The sequence below is a fragment of the Pelodiscus sinensis genome, chromosome 4 (assembly GCF_052426305.1).
Source record: "Pelodiscus sinensis isolate ZL-2025 chromosome 4, ASM5242630v1, whole genome shotgun sequence".
Taxonomy (NCBI): Eukaryota; Metazoa; Chordata; order Testudines; family Trionychidae; genus Pelodiscus; species Pelodiscus sinensis.
Window position 1 is genome coordinate 49559399 of NC_143055.1, and position 27605 is coordinate 49587003.

The following is a 27605-nucleotide window of genomic DNA, read 5'->3' on the forward strand; positions in this document are numbered from 1 at the left end:
TAATGTTTTTCAGTGCTTTCAGTCTTCCCAGAAATCAGGCAGTAGTGGCATGTAAAAATGGGTGGCATTTTGAAAGGAGTTGGGAGAATTTTGTTTAACTCTGAAGTCTCAATTTTTTTATTCAAGCCAATTCACCTGTCTCAAAAAATGAGACACAAATGCGCATGCTTTACAATCCTATTAACTACTTTTATTCCTTGTCCTTGTTTTTAATTCTCTCCCCTAGGAAGTCTCCGATCTTGCAGTTCTTCAGACTGCTTTAGCAAAGTGATGCCTCCAAGGAAAAAGAGGAGACCTGCAGCAGGAGATGATTTATCTGCTAAGAAAAGTAGACATGATGGGTATGTCATCTTAATGTTAAATGATAATGATAAATGATAAAACGTTCTTAATGAATAGCTGAAGTGATCATCCACTTATGAAATGGTAAAATGGGCACTAAATGTGGGCTTTTGTGCCTCAGTAAGGTAGGATGGCTTTGTAATTATGACAGTCCTGTTTTTTAGACTTCTTGTGTGACATTGGAAACGGTAACTTAATTTCTGTGCTCCAGTTTCCGAGCTGGAAAAATGTCTTGCTTGCTTAAACTAGGAACTCTTAAGGGCATGTGTGCACAGTAGCTAGACAGTAGGGCTTGTGCTATGTTGCTCCAGTGTATAATAAGTGGCTCAAAAAGCAAATGTACTTATAATAAATCTCAAATGTAAAAAAATCTTTTTACTAATTGCCAGCCTGGAATTTTATTATAATGTCTTATTCAGTGTAGGCTCCTCCCACTTTTGTTCACTGTCACTAGTAATAAAAGTTCTCTACGACAAATTAGGTCCCTAATTATGTCTGTGCAACTTCGTGTTTAATAGGGTTGCATAAGGGTAACTGACTTGGAACTTATTAAAATCTGGTGCTGATGAAAGGAAAAGTCTCTAGCTCCCCTTTTCTGTATTGGCTATGCAGTATAGAACAAACTGACAAAGCAATATACGTGTCTGTCTTAAATAGTTTTGTACTGTTTTTCAGAAATGTAAGTAAAAAGTGAATCAAGGTGCAAAATAAATATTACAACATAACTACAAGAAAGTGGCAAATGTACACACACGTATAGAATGAAGTGAGACCAGACACAATGCTTTTTTAACAAACTCAATAAAAATGTTTGCACTAAAATCAGCCCCTTGTTTACAGACAGCACTGCTTCCTGAATCTCATGTACTGTTTCAATGTTTTAGCAAAGGACATGTTCAAATTGTATACAAATGGTGAAAAGCTGATTTACATTTCTAACATTTTTCTGTTTTTAATAGTTTGTGTGTGTGTGTGTGTGTGTGTGTGTGATATGCAAATAAAGAATGGGGATGTGAATGACGATTCCCCCTGCACTCCCTCAGACAGCAAGGTGGGAGAAGAGGAGGGAGTGCTTCAAAGCGGCAGTGCTGCGTAGAGCCCGGGGTCTGCTGATTTGAAATGCTGCGTGCATCCTGGGGCCAGATGGAAGTCCCCAGCTGGCCCTTAGCTCCCCATGGCTCTTCACCGAAAGGTCTGTAGGAATGCCTAACATAGTGAATGCTAGTGGGAAGTGGGTAGTTTTAGAAGGTAAAATTTAAAAAAGAACAAGTCAAAAATCACCTAGAAAAGTTAGATGCCTGCAAGTCACCAGGGCCTGATGAAATGCATCCTAGAATACTCAAGGAACAGATAGAGGAGAGGTATCTGAGCCTCTAGCTATCATCTTTGGAAAATCATGGGAAACAGGAGAGATTCCAGAAGACTGGAAAAGGGGCAAATATAGTGCCCATCTATAAAAAGGGAAACAAGAACAACCCAGGAAACTACAGACCAGTTAGTTTAACTTCTGTGCCAGGGAAGATAATGGAACAAGGAATTAAAGAAATCATCTGTAAACACTTGGAAAGTGGCAAGGTTATAGGGAACAGCCAGGATGGATTTGTAAAGAACAAATCGTGTCAAACCAATCTGATAGCTTTCTTTGATAGGATAACGAGCCTTGTGGATAAGGGAGAAGCGGTGGATGTGGTATACCTAGACTTTAGTAAGGTGTTTGATACGGTCTCGTATGATATTCTTATCCATAAACTAGGTAAATACAACTTAGATGGGGCTAATATAAGATGGGTGCATAACTGGCTGGATAACCATACTCAGAGTAGTTATTAATGGTTCACAAGCCTGCTGGAAAGGCATAACAAGTGGGATTCCGCAGGGGTCTGTTTTGGGACCGGCTCTGTTCAATATCTTCAACAACACTTTAGATATTGGTATAGAAAATACGCTTATTAAGTTTGCAGATGATACCAAGCTGGGAGGGGTTGTGACTAATCTGGAGGATAGGGTCATAATTCAAAATGATCTGGACAAATTGGAGAAATGGTCTGAGGTAAACAGGATGAAGTTTAATAAAGACAAATGCAAAGTGCTCCACGTAGGAAGGAACAATCACTTTCGTACATACAGAATGGAAAGCGACTGTCTGGGAAGGAGTATGGGAGAAAGGGATCTAGAGGTTATAGTGGACCACAAGTTGAATATGAGTCAGCAGTGTGATGCTGTTGCAAAGAAAGCAAACATGAGTCTGGGATGTATTAACAGGTGTGTTGTAAGCAAGACACGAGAAGTCATTCTTCCACTCTACTCTGTGCTGGTTAGGCCTCAATTGGAGTATTGTGTTCGGTTCTGGGCACTGCATATCAAGAAAGATGTGGAGAAATTGGAGAGGGTCCAGAAAAGAGTAACAAGAATGACTAAAGATCTAGAGAACATGACCTATGAGGGAAGAATGAAGGAATTAGGTTTGTTTAGTTTAGAAAAGACGATTGAGGGGGACATGATAGCAGTTTTTAGATATCATCTAAAAGGGTGTTATAAGGAGGAGGTCGAAAACTTGTTCATTTTGGCTTCTGGGGATAGTACGAGAAGCAATGGGCTTAAACTGCAGGAAGGGAGGTTTAGGTTGGACATTAGGAAAAAGTTCCTAATAGTCAGAGTAGTCAAACACGAATAAATTGCCCAGGGAGGTTGTAGAATCTCCATCTGTGGAGATATTTAAGAGTAGGTTAGATAAATGTCTTATCAGGGATGGTCTGGACAGTATTTGGTCCTGCCATGAGGGCAGGGGACTGGACTCTGTGATCTCTCGAGGTCTCTTCCAGTCCTAGTATTCTATGATTCTATGGCGTTTCAAAGCAGCAGCACTGCATGGAGCCCAGGGTCAGCTGGGGACTCCTTGAGTCCCCTGCTGGCCCCGTGTTTCCTGCAGCGCTGTCACCTTTGAAGTGTAGCTATAGCATTGGAGCTGTTATCGACTAATCGAATAGTTGATGCAGATTACATTGACTATTTGATTAGCTAATTAATCAAAAATTTACATCCCTAGTAAAGTTAAAAATATACTACAATTGTAATTGTAAGGGTTTTCATTGTAAACAATTTCTCCTTATTTATGTGTAACTAGTACTCTTTTAATGCTGTTATTATTTTAGTGTGTTTTTTAGCTTTGTTATAGAATCAGATCTGTTATCCTCTGGCAGCAGAGGAATGTCCCACTCCTTGAAGTTGCTTCCAGTTTTATCTGCCCCCACAGTAGTGAATGGCTTAGGCATACCTCCATACCTGAGGTTATGCCTACACTAGGAGATAAGGTTGAATCTATTAAGATTGATTTCTGGTCACCTGACTTTGTAAAGTTGAAGGTTCATGTCCCCACTGTGCCTGTAAGAAATCAACGTAGTTTGAAGTAGCGTATCCTCATTAGGGAGACTGCCATAGACTTTGAGAGCAGTGCACTGTGGGTAGCTATCCCACAGTGCCTGGGCCACTTTGCATTCTGGGCCATGCTCCCACTGGGACCGAAACTGTGGAGCAGGTGGTTATGGGTTCATGTTGTCAGTGTCCCGTAATGCACTCAGCTACTCTTTCCACCGCCCCCTTGCTTGAGATCAACAGGAAACAGTCTTTTCCTGCCCCTTTGGCTGTAGTTACTCGTGCAGACGCCATAGCAGTATGACCATAGAACCCCCCTTGTGCATCCTATTTTTCATCAAGCCATTCTGATGTTGATGTCTCCTTTGATACACCTAATGGTGCAGTATTTTAAAAGCATAAGCCCATCACTCCATCCGGGGAAAAAAACGAGGAGGAATCTCCTCCATCTCGGGGTACCATGGGCACTCTGTACAGGCATGCTCTTGTGTTGAACAATCGGAAACGCAGCCAGCATTCGATCTTCTGGAAACAGTGGAACATGGGTTCTGGTGCCATCAGACAAGCACATATTGGTGGGACTGCATAGTACTACAAGTATGGGATGATCAGCAGTAGCTGCAAAATTTCCAAATATACAAGACCACTTTCATGGAAATTTGCAAATGACTTTCTCCTGCCCTGAAGCAAATGAGAAATGCTACAACTATGGAGAAGTATGTGGCAATTGCGCTGTGGAAGCTTGCAATGCCAGACAGCTACCAGTCAGTTGGGAATCAATTCAGTGCAGGGACGTCTACAGTGGGGTCTGTTGGTTTTATATAAGTAGCCAAGGCAATCCACACCTTTCTACTACAGATGGTAGTGACTCTGGGAAACACATACTATAGTGGATGGCTTTGCCATAATGAGGTTTCCTAATTGCTATGGGGTGACAGAATGCATATCCCCAACTGACTACCTTGCCAAGGGATACTTCTCTATGGTACTGCAGGCACTGGTGGATCACGAGCCATTTTACTGACATCAACGTGGAATGATTGGCAAAGGTGCATGATGCACTCATCTTTTAGGAACTCTTGCACTTTCAGAAAGATGCATGCTGAAACTTTTTTCCCAGACTGAAAAATTAGAATCAGAGGTGGAAATGCCATAGTGATCCTTGGCAATCCAGCCTACCCTTTGCTCCCATGGCTCACAAAGCCATACGCAGGCAGCCTGGACCCCCAGTAAGGACCCCCAAATATAGGCTGAGCAAGTGCAGAATGAAGATAGAATGTGCTTTTGGACATTAAAGGGAAGGTTTTGGAGTCAGCTGACTGTTAGACCTCAGCGAACGCAACATTCCCTTTGTGGTGACAGCCTGATGTGTGCTCCATAATATTTGAGAGCCAGGCAGAAAATTATCTGCATGGTGGGGGTGGGGGGGAGGCAGAGAACCTAACCAGACATATTGAGGAGCCAGACACCAGGGCGATAAGGAGAGTACAGTGTGGGGAAATGTAACTCAGAGGCTTTGAAAGAAACTTTTGAATGGCCAATTTTGAGAGTCATGCATGTTGCTCTCAATGAGGTGTGTCTGTTTTCAGTGTGTTTGCTTGCAATCCCTCTCCTGTGCAATACAAGCATTAAAGAGACTGTCATTCAGAGATCATGAACTTTTATTTAGGGAAGACTGCAAGGATAGAAAAGTTACAAGGGCACACATTACAGGAGATGCATTGTGGAGCCTAAAATCTAATATGTTAACATACAGCAAAGGTCCCCCTAAAGACAGTGGAGATGTGTTCTGTGCAAGGCCAAAGTTATGCTTTAAAGTGGCCTATGTACAGCGGGTACATAACAGAGTTCTCAACAGAACATCTGAACTCGTGGTTTGGAGGCAGGCATGGTGAGGGACCTGCCAGAGTATGATCATGCAAGTGGAAAGAGGGACAGGGTATGGTCATGCCAAAGGGAAGGGTGGTGGCCCATGTGGCTTCCCTCCTCTGTGCCAGCTACACTTTGCTTCCAGCAGAGTGCTACTTTCCCATCCCCCAGGAATCTGGAAGTGGCAAGACAGGAGGAAGGGAGGGGGTGCCAAAGGCTGAAACCATGCTAGTAGCAGAATAGCTTCCCCTTCTTTGTCCAGGTTGCCAGGAGAGAGAAGTCTTATCTGAATCACACAGTGATAGGGAGCTGATGCTGACTGATTATGGCCAGAAACCTGGACCTTATGCTGCAATACTTTGTGCTGCAATGATACCAGACAACTTACTGCTGGCTTGGTGTAGAAAGGTGTACTCTTGTGGAGGAAGGAATAAGGCTGGCTTCCACAGAAGCCTTGTGAGAAGGATCAAAGAGTTCCTATCTGAGAGCTTCATGGAGATCTGCAGAGAGGATTCCTGCTCCACCTCCAGACACACTAACAAGCTGTTCTGGGCCCCCCATGCTGTTCAGGCACAGAGCACGACATGTATCACATCCAATTGCCTTAATCTGCTTGTAGTCTGGAAAGTTCACCATTTTTTCCTTAAGTGCCCTCCCTGGATTAGTGCCTGACTTTGAGGCATTCTGGGAGGGAGTGGATTGGCTCCAAAGTGATGAAAAGTTCTTGGCTCTCTCCAGCTGGCCATTCTCTTTGTCCTCTTTCTCCAGTCCCTCCACCAGCACGCTACTCCCCTGAATGTCTTGGGTGGACTCCACAGTCTGGTGTTGGAAGCTAGTTGGGTCCCCCCACTAGAATCATATGCAGTTGGTTATAGAAATGGCATGTTTGTGGCAATGCACCAGACCATCTGTTTGCCTCCTTTGCCTTGTGGTAGGACTCCTCAAGCTCCTTCATTTTAGCTGGGCATCTCTGGAGTATCCTATTTGCACCAGGCATTTTGCTATATCAGCGTTTCTTTTGCTGTTTTGGATCTTGCATGAAGAAATGAACCCATTCTCTTGCTCGATGAGGTCCAGGATCTCCTGCACGTTCATACTGGTGCTCTTTTGTGCCCCAGGGAACTGGAACTCATGGGACTTGAAGTCATGACCACGTGTGCTGCTGAGGTGTGCTACGTTTTGAGGTGTGCTCTCAATGCTGGCCACACAGGAAATGAAATTCAAACTTTTCTGATGCTTTTTCTGTTTACCTGGATAACTGTAGAGGTAAAAGTTCTAGGCAGAGCAGTCAGAGCAGGGAACTGTGGGAGGCCTTCTGGAGGCCAAAAACCTTGACTTTCTCTACTGGGTCTGCATTGCTGTGAATTTGACCATGCCATGTTGAATTTTGAGTTAATCCTTGTGAAAAGCAGGAGTACCAAAATCAACTTTAATAGCTCTTAAAGTTGATGAAATTTCTCTAGGCAGGCTTTACAGTATGGGTTTCTGAGCTGAAGAATATGTTCGAGAATTTTGTACAAACCCTGATCTTAAGAGTTTCTTTAGAGCATCTATCCTGAGGCCAGTCCCACAAGGTTAAAAAGCATGGCAGGACTAGCTGTGATCTCACCCTTACCTCAGGGCTCTGACACTGTCTCCAGGAAGGGAAGCCCTGGAGGCACCATTCTCCATCTGAGTCTGAGGTAGACTCAGAGATCATATAGAGGGCATCAGATGAGCCCTTGTAAACGTGTACCCTGGAAGGACTTTGATTCACACAGGAGTGTGATTCGGCTAAAGGGTTGAGGAGCCTAAAAGGCTGATTAAATTGAAGCAGTGCAGGCACTTGCCTCCTACAAGGCTCCCCATCTGGCTGAGTGCAAGTGCTACCCCATTACAGGCTACCCTACCCCATATGGAGTTTGAGAGCTTCTACAATCATCCCAACCTAGGATTTTGAGTTGTATCAGCCATACAAGAAAAGATGAGATTGTCCTTCTGTGTACTTTTGTTCAAAAGTATACCTCAGCACATTTGGGAGGAAATTGTATTTCACTTTGCTGCTGCTGGCCAAATATGACTGGTGTCTGCTCTTCATGTCCCAGAGAATAGCTTAAGGCTATAATTAAGACTATCTTTCTGGCATTTTAGACAGGGCTATAGCTACTGCAGTGACTATGCTCAATGCATTGTGATTCCAAATTTTGGATATCCAGGGGAAGTGCAGTTCATGATTCAAGACTTGCCTTCTGAGGACTCAGATGTTTAGGGAGAAGACTGTGGCATGCACATGCTGAAGGCCTTCAAAGATGTCTTCTGTGTTCTAGGGATTTACACCCTTTCTGTGTAATGCAAACAGTACCATCCCCAGCTACATCCCAGACACAATAAGCATCATCTTACCATCTGTATTATGGAATATCATGCTAAAAAGAGCCCAAGATATGAGATGCTCAGATGTCTTCCTCAGTAATGCATATGGCTTCTTCCACACATCAACAGACTTGATGAGATGGTTAAAAGCTGCATCAGACTTAGTCTTGAAAGCACAACCTTAAGAAAAGCCTCTTCTCTCCTTTTTACACTATCAGACAGGTAGGTGTTTTTAGGTCTAGTCTGTACTACAGAGGTCTGCTGGCATTGATGTTTTGGTTAGGGTGTGTGTGTGGGGGGGGGGAGGGGAAATGCGGCCCTTCTGGCATAGTTGTCAGCTAAATCTCTGGTGTAGGTGCAATGATTCGAACAGGAGAGTGCTTGTATTGGTTTAGCTAATTACATTAAGGGATGTGGTACAGCTATGTCAGCAGAATTTCTCCTTCTGCTGGCCTATGCAACATCTACCCTAGGGCAAGGGTTCCCAAACTTTTTGAGACGGGGACCAGTAAATCCATTCACGAGCTTTTGGAGGACTGGTAACATTCATTTACATATTTGCATATTCATTAAGCAAATGATGAATATGCAAATAAGTTTCTGGTCCTCCCGAAGCCTTCAGTGCCAGCTTTAGCAAAACTTTTGATACGGTCACCCACAATATTCTTGCCAGAAAGTTACGGGAATATGGATTGGACTGTAAGATGGATAGAAAGCCGGCTAGACCAGGGTTTCCCAAACTTTTTACTTAAGTTGGAATCCATTTTTTTAGTACTGTTTTTTGCAGCCCCAAAATATAAATGCATATTAAGAAAAAGAATGAAAAATGAATACATTTTAACTGTATTATTTAGTTACAATAATAACAGTACATAACACAAATCTTAATTACAATTTAACCAGTAGAATTTTAACAGTTGTAAAGCTTTTTTATTTATAATTGAATGGGTTGAATATAAGTTTATAACTTTTAAATAACTAAAAAGAGAACAAATGGGAAGGGTGATGTTGTTTTGCATCACATAGCAACTTTGTCAGGAGCAAAAGAAGAACGTTTTATCCTCAAGTCTGGTTCAACATTGAATCTATTTCTTTTTTTTTTTTTTTTTTTTTTTGAAGAAAACCAAAGATGAGAAACTAGATTCACACTTGTATGTCGTGACGAAAGGCATTAAGAACTTGACTGCTTTCTCAGATAAATGTGAATATTCGTTTCTACCGCTCAACCAAAAATCAATCAAGGAGGGTTTTATCAAAAGTTCTCTTTTAAGGCAGAGTCACAGGAAAGTTCAGTTAATGAATCCACTTCTGATGCACTCAGTTGTAGTATTACTTCATTTTCGGTGTCAGTAGTAAATGGGTTCTTAATCCACATTTTACTGGCATCAATTGGAGGAATTGGTATAGTCTGGCTGCGTGGCTCCCCTATCAAGCCAAGGTCAAGCAACCAGTTTGGAGGGGCAAAGAGGGTGGAGGAGGAGGCATAAAACACACTAAGTGATGAAGAAAAGCCTGGCCTTGGCCAGCACACAATCCCACTCTTTACCCTTTCTATGGGTACAAAAGAGGTGGGATGAAGACTCATTACCCTTCAAAATGAACCATGACTATAAGTTGTAAGGAGCAGTACCCAGGAGTATGTATAGCGGGTATATATATTTGGACCTACTAAGGAGGAGTAGGGGCAATAGGGAAACAGGGAGATAAGCAACGGGTTGGACAGCAGATCTGGGAATGAAACAATGGGAAGCAGACTCTACCAGTGTATAGAATTATGGATATGCATTCTTAAAGTAACCCCAACAAACACCGCCTTGCACTGCACATCTGATCTTCTGCTTTCTATCTTCATTACCAGAACTGGGGGAGGGGATGAAGGGAAAGCCCTTTAACAAACTCACATGGCATTTGGTCACACTTCAGGGGTTTTTGGTGGTTATCAACCTAAGTTGGATTTTAAACCAGTGATCTATAGGTTAAGGTTTGAAGTTCTTGTTACAGTTCCTTTAGCCATCCAGTCAAAGTTGTTGAAAAAGTTCCAAGCTTTGAAAGAAACTTTATTTGTACTAGGGATGTTAGATGTTGGGTAATGCATGAATTCTTAGCCGTTATTCAACTATTCTATAGTTCCTGGGGGTGGGGCCTACAGCTAGTGCAATCGGGCCCCATTCCTGGGCAGCCCCCTGCCATCCTGGGCTGCTGCCTCTGTACTAGAGGCAGCAGTGTGGGGTAGCTGGCAGTCAGTCTGCATGGGAAGCTGGTTTTTAAACTGGCTCTGTATCAGAGGCAGCAGCTTGGCATGCCAGGCGGGAGACAGTCCGCAAGGGGAGCCAGTTTAAAAACCGGCTTCCCGTGCAGACCGACTGCCAGCTATCCCACACTGCTGCCTCTAGTACAGAGGCAGCAGCATGGGGTGGCAGCAGCCCCTGTCTGCGGGAGGTCCAAGTTCCCCACAGACAGAAGCTGCTGCGGGGAGAGGGGGAGGCTGCTATAAAGCAGCCTCTGTCCACAGTGGTCTGGGCTGGCTGCAGACAGAGAATGGTCCAGCAGCAGCCCCTGTCCGCAGGGAGTCCGAGCTCTCCACCCACAGAGGCTGCCCACATCCTGTGGAACAGCCTCTGTCTGTGGTGAGCTTGGACGCACCATGGTCAAAGGCTGGTCCCCAGCAGCAGCTGCTGTCGGTAGAGGGTCCCAGCTCCCTGTTGACACAGCTGGGCTCCCCTGTGGTCAGGGGCTACTACCATGAAGCAGCCTCTGTCCATAGCAGCCTGGACCCAGTGCACATCACTCTTCTGCTTCTGACTTAGTTCCGGGAGTAGATCAACTGCCTGCTGTCCTGTGCTGGTGTCTCTGATATTGAGGCAGCAGCATGGGGTGGCAGCAGCCCCTGTCTGCATGGGGTTTGCGCGCCCCGTGGAAAGAGGCAGCAGCATGGGGATGGGGGGGGGGGGGGCAGGTGGCAGTGCAGAGCTGGTGATCTGCTGGTGATCTGCTGGCTGTCTCCAGAACTGGCTCCTGCTTCCTGCCACCCCTTGTTGCCTCTGATACAAAGGCAGCAAAGGGGAGGGGATGCTAGTAGTTGAGAAGATTAAGCCTAGGCTTATTGGTTAATTGTATACTCAGTTACCTGCTTACGTCCCTAATTTGTATATTTGATATTTCTAGTATTTAGTTTTGTTGCTTACTCCATTACCAATAGTTGTGTAAAGGTGCAAGATATTGATTAAAATGCTTAAGATTAAGCAGGGCTTTGGATTTTACCTAAACACCAATAAAATCCCTGATGCTGGAAAAGAAGAGAAAATAAAAGAAAATAAACTGGTGTTTATGCAGTGAACCTGGAGATGGTTACGTTATGTGTATCCAAGGGCTTGTCTCCATAGATCAGTAACGCAGACTAAAGGAGTGTGATTTTTAAAGTGCATTTGTATGTTGTGCATTAACAAATTTGTTTAGCCTTTATTGATGTTCATTAAAACTTCCATAGTATGCTTTCATGTAGTGCTGCTTCTTCAGTATTGCGTTCTTCAGCACACTAACGTTACAAAGAGATTATTCCTTACAGTATATATTATTGTGTGTGTGTGTGTGTGTGTGTGTGTGTGTACACACACACACATTACTCATTACAGTATACACCATTTTTATATCTACAGAAAGCTCAAAAATTTCCAAAAATACTCCCCCCACAAATGAAATGAATAAAGCCTGAGAAACAGAAGCTCCAAGATTAAACTATCCATATTGGGAAAATGATATTGCCATTTGTACTGGCTAATTGTGTCTTGATTACAAAGCCATTTTTTAAAATATAATTATTATTTTCTCCATTTTTAGCATGTATAGAAAATATGATTCAACTAGAATAAAGACAGAGGAAGAAGTTTTTTCAAGTAAGAGGTGCTTAGAATGGTTCTATGAGTATGCAGGTAAGTTGATATGTACCAACACTGAATCCTGACAGCTGTCTAAACTTGTATTTGAAATTTAAAGGCATCATTTAATGAGATGGTTTTTTCCCCTATAAATTTCAGTCTGAATACAGAGGTTGTTTGGTAAAGCAAAAAATTTAAAAAAGAATCCTTAAATAACCTGTTTATAAACAGAGAATCCAAAGGACTTCAAGATGTGCCTGTGCCTGTGCTTGTCTGAAAAAAGAATTAGCACACCAGAGGCAGTATTTTTCCCAAACAAGAAATATTTCAAATGCAGATAATATTTTCACACTATTTTGGTTTTAAGTTACACACAATTAAAATAAACTAGTAACTGTTCATTAATCAAATCTATACAATTTATTTCTAATATCTATACACTAAATTGTTTCCATCTGAAGACTGATTAACTCACTGGTTTGAGCTATGATCCCTTATAACTGAGAAGTGAAGACACCTCATGACCTAGGCCCGGTTTTAAAAGGGGAAGGAGGTTAGCCATATTTAGTTGTTAACTTCTACATTTGGTTCTAGTTATAAACAGAGAATGGAACAGATTCCTGAGATCACATTTCCTGAACGAGTCTTTCCTTTGAATTGTCTCGGAGGGTAGCTGTGTTGGTCTGTAACTTTAAAAATGAGTAGTCCTGTGGCACCTTTAGAGGTGGCCAACCAGGTAGAGACGAAGAGCCAAAACAGTGGTGGATAGAGTGAGAAGAGCCATGTATTATCCACAAAGACCTTGAGTTTAAGGTGCTTCAGCTCTTCCCCCTCCTCCTCCCAACCCAGGGCTCTTCCCCTCCTCCAGAGCCAGTCACTCCCAGTCCCCTCCCCCCGCTCTAACCTAATCCCCCTCCACTCCTCCAGAACCAAGCACACACTCCTCTTCCACTCTAAACCAATTCCTCTCCCTTCCTCCAGAGACAGGCACATGCGCGCACACACACACACGGCTCTAACCTAAAGCCTGGGTCCTGGAGCCATTGCCGCCACACACTACTTCCTCCAGGCGCTGGGATGCCATGTGCAGAGCAGCCAGCCATGAGCAGGCACTGGGGCACCGTGCACGGAGCGGCTGGCCTGAGCAGTCTGGGTGCGCAGCTCAGAAGCAGCAGCAGGAGCCACGATTTTTTTTTATTCAAAGAGCTGTGGGTTGGCCACTCCCGAAATAGCCTTTGAATTTTCCTTAAAGAAACACAGTGTAAACCAGGTACATGCTGATCCTTTTTTTTGCTCAGGAATTTAAATATGACATCTGTGTTGGCTGCCTTATGCATCCACAAAGACTTTTGTGTTTAAGGTGCTTCAGTCTCCACCCCCACCCCCGCTCTAACCCAATGCCCCCTCTCTCCCAGAGCCAGGTACTCCCAGCCCCCCACCCCCCTTCTCTAATCCATCCCCCTTCCCAGAGCTAAGCAACCCCCTCCACTCTAACCCAGTCCTTCCTCTCCCCCCCTTCCCTCCCCCCAGCTGTAACCTAATGCCTGGGTCCCGAAGCTGCCGCTGCCACGTGCTTCTCTCTCCAGGTGCAAGGATGCCATGTGCTTGGTGGCCGGCTGTGTGTAGGTGCTGGGACACTGTGCGCTGAGCAGCCGGCCGTGAGCAGTCCGGGAGTGTGTCTCAGAAGCAGCAGGAGCTGCATTTTTTTTTTTTAAATCAAAGATCCGCATGTGGCTCGAGAGCCGTGGGTTGGCCATCCCTGCCTTAGAGACTAACAAATATATAATAGTGAGCTTTCATGGGTAAGACCCACTTCATCAAATTAAGTATGGGGGTATATTTTAGTCTTGTTCTCGCTATTGTATATTGAATAGGACTTAATTTTAGCCATTTGTTCTGGGACCACCTTTTATGACATACTGCATTCTTTGACAACATACAGATTCTTTTTCTAGAGTGGTACACACACAGTTGTCTTATTTGAAATGGGAGAAAAAAAATCTTGTAGTATTTGTAGTACTGTAAGGAACTGTTAAGGAGAAAACTGAATACGTGGTAGTCAGAGAAATAGGACCATGGCTAGTGAATCTGAAAACATGCTTACAACTTTAGGGGGTGGGTGGGTGGGTGGCTGCTGGTTTGGATGCATGATATTAAATGTTCTCCTTTATAGTCCTTTGTGGCGTCTGAACATCTAATAAATTACCCCTTAATTTTTGTTGATAATGCTGTTAAAGCAAATAATGATTAATATGAACCAAACTAGTCAGAGGTCTTTGTATCTGGCACTTTGGGAGAAGAGAAGGGCAAGGTTGAGAGAAAGGGAGACACCTTATTGCCAGATTCCTTGCCTTTATTTGTGGCTGTATGGATTTCCTGCCTTTGTTCTGACTATTAAAATAATTCACACGAGAGGATGGTAGCGTGTTAAAAATCTTTGGTTTTCCATTTGCTGCATCTGCAAAGGTGCGAAGGAGGCAGGGAGAAGGGAGTGTAGTTCTGTTCAGAATGGTGTTACAACATTCCTAGAAAACACATTTTCAAATGAGGATCTTGTATGTTCACTTCATAGATTTTTTTTTTCTTTTACCCAAACTCACTGTTGATGCTACATTTCCCCCCAATGTGACTTTCCCTTATAAAATGACAGAAATCATATTTAACCTTTGTTTTGAGTGGCTGAAGGGGAGAATAATGGAAAGATAAGGAAATAAAGGTGGGAAACATGTACAGTTAAAAAAAACTCTTACTTCTAAATTGAACACGGAATATTTAAGCCTGATAGAAGACTGACTAACTCAAAAGTGAGGGATCAGCCACAGTTCTCATGATAAAACCATGGGGTTTCTTTTTCTAAGCTTTATTATTATTATTATTTTGTTATTATAATATATACTTCTGACAGTTGTCATAGAGCAAATTGCAGAGATTCTGAAGTAATCTTGATTTGATTGCTCTTCTTGCTGTTATATTTTCTAAAGCCTGTTCGTATAGCAATTATTTTGCAGACTTTTGCAGGATTTTTAATATGGGTGAACTCTCCATAATGTGGTACAATATGGTATTGATGCAGTGTAAATAAAAATGGACATGAGGGTCCTACTTCAGATTTTTTTTAAATGACTCAGAAGGTAGTTATAGTTGATAAAAACAAGTACATTGTGCATTAGATTCTGGGGGAGAACAGTCCTATAGTAGTATAACACATTTGTTAGCCATCTATAGTTTCTCCTTTTTAAAAAAAAAATCGTATTCTCATACAACTGTACATATTTATTGTCTAATTGAGAACTTTAAAATTTGTCCAATAACCTCCGTATTCAGTTCGCCTGGTATAGCAGCACTTTGTTACTGAACCAGTTTCAGAAGTCTTTGTTCTCTAGTACCTTATTTACTTTTCAGAATTGCTGCAATTACTAGGTACTGTGGTACAAGTTAAAGAATGGAAAGATAGTGATATTTTCTTTCTCTCTTCTTATGCCTTGCCAGAGATAAACTTTTAGCATAGTTTAATATGCAGATACTTCTTTTACAAGGGGATATGTTAAAGGAAATTGAATCCTACTGAAGTTCACCTTATCCTGTATGAATCCTTCTCTTTTACAGCGGTGATGTGCTTGTGGTGAATTTTAATTTAAACAACAATATTGTGAAATGTTGTTGATTACAGGAACTGATGACATTGTAGGTCCTGAAGGCATGGAGAAATTTTGTGAAGACATCGGAGTTGAACCAGAAAATGTAAGTTTTTGCTTTTCCCAAAATACGTAAGTCACCAAAATAGATCACTAGCCTGTCTTGTATCTATCAATCTTTTATCATTCAAGTTTGACAATTTTTGAATTGGAAAATTGAAGAAACCATTGTTTAATGGAAAGGCATAAACCAGGCATAAACCAGACATGTTTTGTATTATTGCTTGCCACACCTGAAATTCATAGCAGAGATCTCAAAAGTTCAGAGTTTTTGTTTGGATAGGATTAAGCTGTTAAGGAATTAATCTTTTTTTTTTTTTTTTTTTTTGTATCCATTGATATTCATTCTAAATAGTGCCATTTTTCACTCAGGCTTGGTCTACACTAGTAGTTTAGATCGTATTTAGTGGCATAAGGTTGATTTTTTTTTTTTCTAAACAATTCATCCCCACTACCAAGTCCATTCCATCGATGTTAAGGGCCACAAGTTGATTTCAGTATTCCTGCTTTTCACGAAAGTAATATGAAATTCAGCCTTGCATGATCCACTTTACCGTAGTGTTGCAGAAGTCAATGTTCTTGGCCTCTGGGAGGAATCCCACAGTGCCCCGCTATGTCTGCTCTGGCCAGGACTTGAGACTGTGCTGCTCTCCAGATGAACAGGAAAAGCCCTAGGAAATTTTGAATTTCATTTCCTGTGTGGACAGCTTTGTAAGCACACTTCAGAGCAGGCAGCGCACCTGACCAGGAGTTCCATGAGTTCAAGTTCCTTGGGCTCCAGTTTCTATGGGTGCAGACAAGCACCAGCATAAAGTGTGAAAGAGATCTTGGACCTCGTTGATGCGTGGGGAGAGGAATCTGTTCTCATGAAGCTCTGAACCAGCAAACGAAGCACAGATATCTGTGCAAAGATCGCAAAGTCCATGGTGCAGAAAGGATAGGCCAGGGATGCCCGGCAGTCCCATGTGAAAATAAAGGAGCTGAGGCAATCCTCCTAAAAGACAGAGGAGATAGACAGATGGTCTGGAGCATTGCCACAAACATGCTGCTTCTATGTGCAGCTGCATTTGTTCCTAGAGGGTAAGCTGACTGGCTTCTCCAGCCAGATCCCATGGGATCCTCCTAAGACACTCATCAGATCAGTAGCATGGAAGACAGCATGGAGGAGAAGAATGAGGAGACTGGTCAGCCAGTGAGCAGGGCAACCGATGTGGCCAAGAGCTTGTTATAACCTTAGAGACAATCCCCTACTCCCAGGACATCTTACAGTGAGGCACTGATCCTGGGGAGGGCACTTCTTATGAGTTGACTTTTTTTGGGGGGGGAGGGGGGACTACAAATGGGCTCATGAGCTCCTAAAGCAGTTAGGAAGAATGTGTGGTGTACTCTTTTGCCTACATAGTGCAGGGGGCCCAGAACAAATTGTTAACATGTCTGGAGATGGAGCAGGAATCCTCCCTTCACATCTCCATAAAGCACTCATAGAGGAACTCTTTAATCCTTCTCACAAGATTTCTGAGGAGGCCTGCCTTATTCCATCCTCTACACTAGAACGCTTTCCTATGCAAGTGTGACGGACTGGGCCGTGTCTGGGCACAGCTGAGGGCGTCCGCTCAGAGCGAATTGCTCAAATCCGGGGCTACTTACAGCCTCCGACTGGTGACCTCTCCACACAGGCCACAAACCAGTCCCACAGAGCGCTTCAGCAACCTGCCTGAAGCCTCCCGAGCAAAACCCCTCCGACACTCCAGCAATATCCGTGCCCCAGATGGCCCCGAGCCTATACACAGGTGGGGGGTCCTAGCACCCAATCCCACCTACCCCGAACAAGTTCTGTCCGGTTCCAAGAAACCAGCCACAGATCCCTGGTCAATTTACCCTCTGGACCTCATCCACAAATCACGCTGGGCCAATCCTTTAGAATCTATATCTAAAGGTTTATTATTACAGGAAAGAAAAGCATGAGAGTAAGGTTATTAAAGTACAGTACGTTACATGCACCGAATCTCCCAGTTCTCGATGCAGGCTCTAGCAGAGATGTTACAGCTGCTGGTTTAAAAGTTCTTATTGCACATCCTACGATCAGGATGGGTTCACAGGTCTTCCGGGCTCTTCAATCCCTGCAGTGCTGCCTCTGGGATGAAGTGCTGAGTTGAGAACCAAATGGCATTGACCACATGGCCTCTTTATACTCCTTCCTGGCCTCTTCTAGTATGTAGCAGGTCACCTGGTCCTCAGCCTCTCTGTGTTCCCTGCTGGCTGCTCTCAGGACAGCCCCCATTCTTTGGGTGTGTCTTTGGCCCATTGAGAACCATTGTTCCACAGGTAATTAGCATGTCCACAGGCTCCACAGGCTCGGCCCTGCCCAATGCTTAACCACATGCAGGGAAATCTTCAGTTTCCACACACATTACAGATCTACACACACAGACATTATATACTCACATAAACAGTGTACACAGGATCAGAAAACAACAAGCTCCCATTCAATACCCCACATGGCTCCCTTTCATACAGATTTCTGGGGCCAACACCCCCTCCTAGGGGTGCAGCAGCGATCTGGCTGCTTCCCTCCAATTCGGTAATGTGACAGCAAGCCACCAGAAAATGGTCTGGCATCATTTCAGCATTAAGGACCAAGTTTCTGGCCACATTCAGTCAGCATCAGCTCCCTGTCACTCTGAGTGATTCAGAGAAGACTGATCTCGCAGGACAACTTGGATGAAGGGGAAGCTTTTAGCTGCTGCCTCTGCTACTAACTACCATTTGCTCATCCCCAGTGAAGCATGGCTTTAGCCACTGGGCTCTCCATCCCTTCCCTCCTAGTCTCCCACTCGCAGGCTCCTGTGGGAATGGAGAAGGTAGCACTCTCCCAACAAGCGGCTGTGCTGAATATGTAGGGGTAACACATGAGCTGTTGCCCTCCCCTTCCACCCACAGGATTGTGTCCTGGCAAGTTCCTTACCATGCTTGCCATCAGATCATGTGAGTCCAGCTGTTCCCCCTGCTGTAAAATGTCTGCTTTAAAGCATAACTTTGGCTTTGTACAGAACACATCTCCATTGTCTTTAGAAAGACCTTCAGTGTATGTGAACAGATGAGGATTTAGGTTCTGCGGTGCATCTTCTGTAATGTGTGTCCTTGTAACTTTTTGTTACTGCAGGACCAGCAGGCAGGTTGCTGTGCATTCCCTGGCTCCACCAGCTGTCTGCATCGCACAAATCCAAAGGCAAAAATGGACAAGGGAAACATGTTCAAGGAGCAAATGCAATCCACCCACTTGGACAGGGGACACACAATCAAGTGTAGAAATATGCTACTGGGGGCCTAAGGGATAGGGCGCTAGCCTGGGAAGGATAGGGTCATGGGTTCAATATGCAAGCAGCGCATCAGGAAAAGAGAGCATGTAGGGAACTGCAAATGAAGCTCCAGAATGTCGTCTTGTCCGTGATGTGTGATGGAGTGCATGGTAGGTTTCCCAGTCATGTACCTGGAGAGGCTCCGCCAACTCTTGTGGACCAGCTTTCTCTCCTTATCCAGTTTCATAGTCTCTTCTCCCAGGGTATGTCTACACTACAGCACTAATTCGAACTAACTTAATTCGAATTAGTTAATTGGAACCAAGCTAATTCGAATTAGTGCATCTAGACCTAAAAACTAATTCGAATTAGCGTTTTGCTAATTCGAAATAGCATGTCCACATTGAGTGGACCCTGAACCGAAGTTAAGGCTGGCCGGAACCAGTGCCGGAAGTGCATCAGGTTAGGACTTAGAGAGTGGAGCTGCTGCCTCAGGCTAGCTGAGGGCTGTGCTTAAGGAGACCTGACCCCCCCACCCTGGACAGACAATTCTCAGGGTTCCCCACTTGCTTGTCTACCTCTATGAGGAACAGCAAAGCAGTCCTGTCTTGGAGTGCCCTGAGTGCCTACGCTCGGCACATCACAGCACTCGGCCATCAGCCCGGCTGCACTTGCCGCAGGCTGCCATCCGGCGGGGGGGAGGGGGGGAAGGGAGGATCAATCGGTGGGGGCTGTCCGGATCCAGGAGGCCCTGCAAGAGAACTTCCACCCCAAGGAACCTGCAGAGCCACCCCAGTCCTCCCCATCGGAGGCTCGTGCCCCATTCCTCCCTCACCACCTTCCACTTACCCGTCCCTAGCCCCCCTTCCTGATGTAAAAAATAAAGGACACGTCTGTTCAAAAATAAACTCTCTTTATTTAACAAAACTTGGGGGGGGGGGGAATTAACCTCTGGCGAGACTGGGAAAAGGAGGTGGAAGAGGGAAAGAGAGAGGGTTGGAGAGGGGAGGGGGAAACCTGGGAGGAGGGAGCTGGAAGGGGGAAGCCAGGGGAAGAAGGAGGGGAAATATAAAACTATGGTACACCATATCTTCAGTACTGTGTACAGGTGTGGTCTCCGCACCTCAAAAAAGATGTTTTGGCCTTGGAAAGGGTTCTGGAAAGGGCAACTAAAACGATTAGGGGTTTGGAACAGGTCCCATTTGAAGAGAGGTTAAAGAGACTGGGACTTTTCAGCTTAGAAAAGAGGAAACGGAGGGGGGATATGATAGAGGTATATAAAATCACGAGTGGTGTGGAGAGGGTGAATAAAGAAAAGTTCTTCATTAGTTCCCATAATAGAAGGACTAGAGGACACCAAATGAAATGAATGGGTAGCAGGCTTCAAACTAATAAAGTATTTGCTTTGTAAAGAAGTAGTCAACCTGTGGAACTCGTTTCCGCAGGAGGCTGTGAAAGCTAGAACTATAACAGAGTTTAAAGAGAAGTTAGATAAAGTTATGGAGGTTGGGTCCATGGAGTGCTATTAGCCAGGGGGTAGGAATGGTGTCCCTGGTCTCTGTTTGTGGAAGGCTGGAGATGGATGGCACGAGACAAATGGCTTGGGCATTGTTTTCGGTCCATCCCCTCCGGGGTAGCTGGTGTTGGTCGCTGTCGGCAGACAGGCTACTGGGATAGATGGACCTTTGGTCTGACCCAGTACGGCCGTTCTTATGTTCTAATCTCAGGGTCGGGGGTCTCACTGGACCAACTTGATTTTCATGCAAACCTGCTCCTGGGTTCGCATGTGGCCTTTGGTGTCCAGACTGGCAGCTATCCTGCCCTAGATGGCCACTTTCCTGTGCCTAGAGCGGAGATTGTGGACATTGGGGGCCTCCCCCCAAACCTGAATGAGGTCCACGATCTCTGCACTAGACCAGGCAGGCGCCTGCCTCTTGCAGCCCCTGGCAGGCTCCTGGGAGCTGCCAGCCTGGTCCTGGGAAGAGGCGGAGGCCTGGGTGACAGCATGTGGCTGGCTCATGCCGTGCCAGGTGCAGGGTCTGCTGGCTGGGTGCTGGCAGGCTTGCATGGGCACCATAGCCAGACCGTGGCCCTTTAAGGGCTCTGGGGCCAGGAGGGGGGGCAGAAGAGTTTCCCTGGCTTGGCCCAGAGTGGCCACCAGGACAAGCTGGGAAGGGCTAGCCTCCAACTAGTTCGAATTAAGTGGCTACACAGCCCTTACTTCGAACTACTTAATTCGAACTAGGCGTTAGGCCTCGTAGAATGAGGTTTACCTAGTTCGAATTAACCGCTCCGCTAGTTCAAATTAAGTTCGAACTAGAGGTTTGTATGTGTAGCGCCTATGAAAGTTAATTCGAACTAACGACTGTTAGTTCGAATTAACTTTGTAGTGTAGACATACCCCCAGGGACCGTAGGACACAGGAGGGCGAACTCAAGGGCATCATAAAGCAAAAGACTGTCCTCACATGTCTGATTTTTTTTTCCCCCCACACCAAGGGTCCCACAATGGACTCCTTTTCTGTCCCTTTTATGTAGTGAGAGGGGTAACAGGTAAACCCACTGAATGCAGGGGCGCCTTGTTGAGAGCAATGTGCATGATTCTCAAAACTGACCATTCATAAATCTTTCTTTCAAAGCCTCTGAGTTGCACTGCCCCGTTCTGTGCTTTCGTTATTGCCCTGGTGTCTGGCTGCTCAAAATCTCTGATTAGGCACTCTGCCTCAGCCCTGCACCCTGCCAGATAGCTTTCCTGTGGCTCTCACAAATATTATGGAGCATATAGCGGGCTGTCACCACAAAAGGAATGTTGCGTTTGCTGAAATCTAACATAGTCAGTAGACTCCTAAACCTTCCCTTTAATGTCCAAAAGCACATTCCACTTTCATTCTGCACTAGCTCAGCCTGTTCTTTGAACTGCTCCTTACTGGGGTTCCAGCTGCCTGTCTATGGCTTCATGAGCTATGGGAGCAAGGGGTAGGTTGGTTTGCCAATGATCATTATTGGCATTTCCCCCTCTCTGATCCTAAATTTCCAATCTGGGGGGGACAAGTTCCACCATGCATCATTCCGAAAAGGCAGGAGTTCTAAAGGTGTGCACATCACGCACTTTTCCACATTGATTCCTCTGTGAAATGGCTCTTGTGATCTGCCAGCGCTTGCAGCACCAAGAAGTACTCCTTGGCTACGTCTGCACTGCAGAGATTTTGCGCAAAAACTCGTGGAGCATCCACACTACGAAGCGCTTTTTTGCACAAGAAAAAGTACAGTAGATTATCAGAAGACAGGGCTTTTTGCACAAGAGTTATTCCTCTTTCTACAAGGAATAAGCCTTTTTGCACAAGACCTCTTGTGCAAAAAGGCATGTGTGGATGGACCACAGGAAACCCTTACTGGAAAAGCACATGTCTGATGGCTGTTCTGTGAATGGCCATCAAAGCTTTCTTGCACAAGAGCATTCATGGCAGTGTGGATGCTCTCTTGCGCAAAAGCACATGGTAGTGTGAATGCAATTTTGCGCAAGAACTTCTTGCGGAAGAGATCTTCCGCAAAAAGTTCTTGCGCAAGAAGCCTGCAGTGTAGACGTAGCTCTCTTGTGGTTTACATGTGCTCCTTAGCAAGGTGGTCAGGTGCCAAGCTGGGAGTATGAGTTCTGTCTAACACCCCATTGCAGCTAGGGAACCCCATTGTGGCAAAGTGCTCCACATTTTCTAGTGTCACTATCCATAGCAGAAGGGTTTGCTTTGGCCACTTGTATCACAGCAGCCCCCACTTTAGATTTCTTCACTCTGAATGGATTGCCAGCTCACCAGTAGCTGTCTGGCATTGCAAGCTTCTACAGAGCAATTGTCCCATGCTTCTCCACGATCAGAGCGGATTTCATTCAGGTATCCCTGCACTTCAGGGCGGGGGAAAGCAATTTGCAAAGTTCCAAGAAAGTGGCCTTGTGTATTTGGAAATTTTGCTCTGCTGATCATCCCATGCTTGTAGTACTATGCAATTCCCACCAGTCTGTGCTTGTTTGACTGCACTAGTGTGCTACTGTTTCCAGAGAATCGAATACTGGCGGCATTTCCAGTTCGCTCAACTCGAGGGCTTGCAACTCAGGGTCAGGGTAGGAGGTAGGGGGCAGGAGCAGACTGAGGGTGTGAGGTGATCTGAGAATTGAGGTAGAATGCAATTGAAATCTAGTAATTTAAAATAGAAGTGCTTCTGAATAAAAGAGCAGTTTAATCAGTGTGTAAACCTTTTTTAAAAATATTTTTTCTGTAGTAGGAGTTTTAACATCCTGCCTGTTCCGCTCACATTTGAATGAATCTTAATCTAAACTGAATAAAAGGATTTGGCAACCTATTTATAAACTTTGAGAAATCTTTTGTCCTACTCCGTCCTAATATTGTCTCTTTTATAAACAGGTCGTTATGCTTGTTCTAGCTTGGAAATTGGATGCACAAAACATGGGTTACTTCACATTGCAAGAATGGTTAAAAGGAATGACGTCATTGCAGTAAGTGCCTTGAAAAGGTTACAAGATCTAATTTTGCTGTTGTAAATGTAATAATGTAAAATTTCTGTCATTGGTTTAGAACATAAAGAGGAGGACTCTGCTCTGGAGAACTAGACATAAGTGTTTCTTTTTTACTATAGCAAGTATGCCTCTGTCAGATACTTCCAGTGTGTTCTTGCAGCTAGCCAGCAATATATGTGCAGCCTAAGACTCATCACTTAAAACGTCTGCATATTGGGAAAATGTCACAGGTGTGGGGTGATATGTTCCAGACTGAAAGATCAATGCTTCTGTAATCAGGCACACTCTTGTATCATCCCACTCCAAATAAGTCTTCAAGTCTTAACCAAAATAACATGTCCTTGAAGTTGCTTTAGTCATACAATACCATATCTCAAACATAGTGATCGTTCTATAATTCTGGTCTGTTTACTCAAGTTAATTCCCACAAGCAGACTACTTTCAAGGGTTCTCAGTTACTTTTTCATATTTGTGGCTCCTTGCAGTTCTGTAGGAAACCTTCCAGATAAGCTTTTCTCTCCAGGCTTTTTCCCTCTTGGGGCTCCTTTTGGCACATCTAGTCTATCCCACCTCTCAGCTTTGTCTCTGCCATTTTAGAGCAGACCGGGCTGTTCAAGCTTGAAAGTTTCAAAGTTAATCTGGATGTTAGGCCACAGTACCAAGCTGTTATAGCATGCAGGTTTTAACACATCAGTAGCAATAGGCATCCTTGATTCTTGAAGGAATACATATGCAGTATTGAGAGGTAAAGAATTTACTCAACTAGTTTTATGGTAGCCTTGGCTATGGCTGAAGAGACCCACTTGAGAGAGCCAAATCTGCTACATCTGTTATGTTTTAGCTTTGCCTTCTGTGAACTTTTTTCTCCTGTACTATGCTGGCCTGCTTTCTCTTGTAACTCTGGAGACTTTTGTTAAGCTCTTGTTTACAAAGGCTGTGGTGCTGAGTGTGATCTTCCCAGTTGTCCATGAGCTCTTTTTTGCACACATCCGTGAAATGAAATTTTGGAAATCCTTTGGGTCTTTTTCCAGATGCCAGCTCACCATAGAGCTTGTCCTTTGGGATATGCTCATCATATTCATTTAGCACACATGCTCAAGCTAGCAGAGGAGTTTGTGTTTAAAGATTGTTTGCATGCTGGGTATACTAGCTTGCTTGAGCACCGCTTATCCCTCCAGGGGTATGTCTACACTGCGCAGCTATTTCAGGATACCAGAGGTATCCCAAAATAGCTACCCTATGTCTTAACAAGCCTCCTGTTATTTCAAAATATTTTTTGAAATAATGGGCATGCTATTTCGTCATCCCTGTCTCTAAATGGTGTGTTGTTTTGAAATTTGGCACCGTGTAACTAAGCTGTTATGAAATAGAATCGAAATAAGATACAATTTGTACTATGGAAATTGTCTATCTTATTTTGAATTTAAGGATGCTGTGTAGATGCACCCCAGGATATTCCAAAGATTCAGTGATGGTAACTCATATGAAAGCTGTTGCGCTTCATTTCTTGCTGAGAGTAGAAGTTCCATGCCATGCTCCAGTACAAAAGTGTGCAGATAACATATGCACAATACACAGAGATCTTGGTGTGTTGTCAGTTTGTTGTTTTGCTGTAATCTCTTGTTTAGTTTAGACATTATTATGCTGGCTGTTATGATATGGATGTTGAGTTCCATTTCAAATGAAAGGTTGACTGCAGTAGTGGACTTCAGTTAAGTGAACTTGTTCATCACTTCAAGTTTATAGTTGTTGATCTTGATGGAGTGTTGTGACGGCGCGTTGGGGGTCCCCCGTCTCCTGCACCCCGAAATGGCACAAACAGACTGCACCAGCCGGTGGAATAGAGGAAGTTTATTGCCTCTCCAGGATACAGAACAGCACAGATGTAATCTGGACCCAGAGCTGGGCTAGGATGCCTCAGGCCCCCTTGCGATGGGGGGAGACTGGGCCCCTAAACTCCAGCCCCTTTCCCTAGGCTGTCTCCTCCATGCTCCCAGACTGCAACTCAACTCACTCTCTTCCAGCCCTGCCCCACAGCCAGGGCAGCCTCCACCTTCCTTTGTTCCTCTCCATGGGGGGTATCTAGTTCAACCGGTTTGGCATCACCTTTGCATAGTGAGGTTTTCCCTGCTGGGTCTTGCTCCAGACAGCAGAGGTCACCACAGCCCAGCAAGTACCCCCACTACGTCACAAGTGTGCTGCTTCAACTTGTTGGCACATTACGTTCTTTTTTTTCTAGGCTTGTGGTAAGCACAAAGCCATAGTAGGCTTTGAAAAAACTGTTCTCAACATTTTAGGTAGGCTTCTGGGTAAGTTTTCGCTGCTGCATTGTCAGCAAAGAGGAGGTATTGGATGAGGACCTCCTGAGCCTCTGTTTTAGATCAGAATCTTGCAGGATTGAACAGCTTTCCATCAGATTTTGTGAACAAGTAAATTCCCTCAGATGAATGATCAAAAGCTTATTTAGTAGCAAGGTTGGTGCAAGTACATGAATCTAGAAAGCCTCAGACTGAACTGTCATATTGGACTGTAGTGTATGTGTTTTCATGGAAGGACTAACTCAGGGTTTAGCACTTAAAGGAACATCTTGTCTTTTCTAGAAAGAGCAAATAGTCTGTTTCTACTGACATGGTCAAAAGCCTTTGTGAAATCGATGAAAGCTTGTAAAGGGGCTTTTTTTGTTCTCCACATTTCTCTTGGAGTCTTCTCAGCAGGAAGATTGTATAAATAATAGACCTTTCAGCTCTGAAGCCACTGATTCAGGATTGATTCTGTATATAAATAACTGCAAATTGTGATAGTAGTCAGACTTTGTAAGCAGAAGAAAATCACAGTGGTATATTTTAAATCAATTTTTGAATTGGTGCAAACACTGTGTAGATGCTCTCTTCCGTTTAAGTGGCTGATTTAGGTTTAAATTAAACCTGCTCCTAATCAACTTAAATTGAAAAAACCCTCTATTCTTAAACAAAATAAGTGTGTCCATATGGAGGTTTGCAACAGTTTAAAGAAATCCATTTCCGTTCACACCTTAAGTTAAACTGGTTCAATATTCTTATGTCAGTAAGCCCACAGGTGTGTATTTAGTTTTCATGGAGGATGCATAGAGAAGTGGGGGAATGAAGACAAAGTTAAGGATATTTGGGATAACTTTTTTCTAAAAATTCAAATAAAAATCTAGTGTTGGATTATAAATATCTTCTCTCTTTTGTAGATGTGATACAACAGAGAAATTGAGAAATTCCTTGGATTATTTGAGATCCTTATTAAATGAGCCTACAAATTTTAAGCTTATTTATAGATACGCATTTGATTTTGCACGGGTGAGTAGTCCAGGACTCATATGACTTTTATTTTTATTTCTATGATCTCACCTTCACATGCAACAGCTAAAAGTCTTGACTAGTTGTTCTTAGGATGCCAACTAAGATCGCTTCCAAAACATACAAATGTACTCTCTTTACAGTTGACTGTTTTCAGCTACTATGTCTGCCAAATACCAACACGGTAGAGGGTAAAAAATGGGGGGATGGGCAGTACAGTTACTATTGTTCATTTTGGATGCAGTTAATCCCAGGTACAATCCCCTGCTTCACCAAAGACTTCTCGTATGACTTGGAGAAGTCATTTGGACCATAATTCTGTGTCAGTTAAAGTAAATGGCAGTTTCCATTGATTCCAGTCACTCAGGATCAGAGTCTTGGTCTCTCTGCCTTAGTTCCTCCATCTATAAAATAGGAATGGTACAGTAGAACCCCATATAACTGAACCTCCATTATCTGAGTTTTCATATTAATGTAACCACTAGCTGCTTGAGGCTGATATTCTTCCGTTTATCTGCATTTTTAGTTATCTGGCTGCAGTCCCAATTAGACTGGCTAATTGGGGCTCCACAGTACTTCCCTACCTCACAGAGATTTTTGTGGGAATAAATCCTTTAAAGAATGCGAGACACTTAGATATAATAGTAATGAGTACCTAAGATATATACATATGGTTGTCACTTATTGATTTGCACGCTAGTCCTTAAAAACTTGCACACTTATCTGAGATAATGCCTTAAAGGATTAATGAGTCTTTAACTGTCTCTTTTAACTAAAATAGCTGTCAACTGGTATTCTAAATAAATCTGACAAAATACTTACATTTCAAAATAAATTAGTAATTGCTGTTTCTGAACCTATGACTGTCTTGCAGAAAAGTCACACGTTTGGACACTGAGCAATAATGGAACCCAAAATCAGTTATTTAAACTGTTAAAGTACACTGAAAGC

The 27605-nt window shown here is 43.9% G+C and overlaps 1 protein-coding gene across 3 annotated transcripts in view; it reads left to right on the forward strand.

The window, feature by feature from the left end:
- DCUN1D4 (defective in cullin neddylation 1 domain containing 4) overlaps window positions 1–27605 on the forward strand; it is a 57678-nt gene that overhangs the window by 19859 nt on the left and 10214 nt on the right. For all 3 annotated transcript variants that reach the window (XM_075930443.2, XM_075930444.2, XM_025179927.3), the window contains 5 exons: window positions 227–341; window positions 11773–11864; window positions 15481–15551; window positions 23219–23310; window positions 26546–26654. In XM_075930443.2, coding sequence (XP_075786558.1) covers window positions 227–341; window positions 11773–11864; window positions 15481–15551; window positions 23219–23310; window positions 26546–26654 — 479 coding nt within the window. The remainder of the gene's footprint in view (window positions 1–226; window positions 342–11772; window positions 11865–15480; window positions 15552–23218; window positions 23311–26545; window positions 26655–27605) is intronic.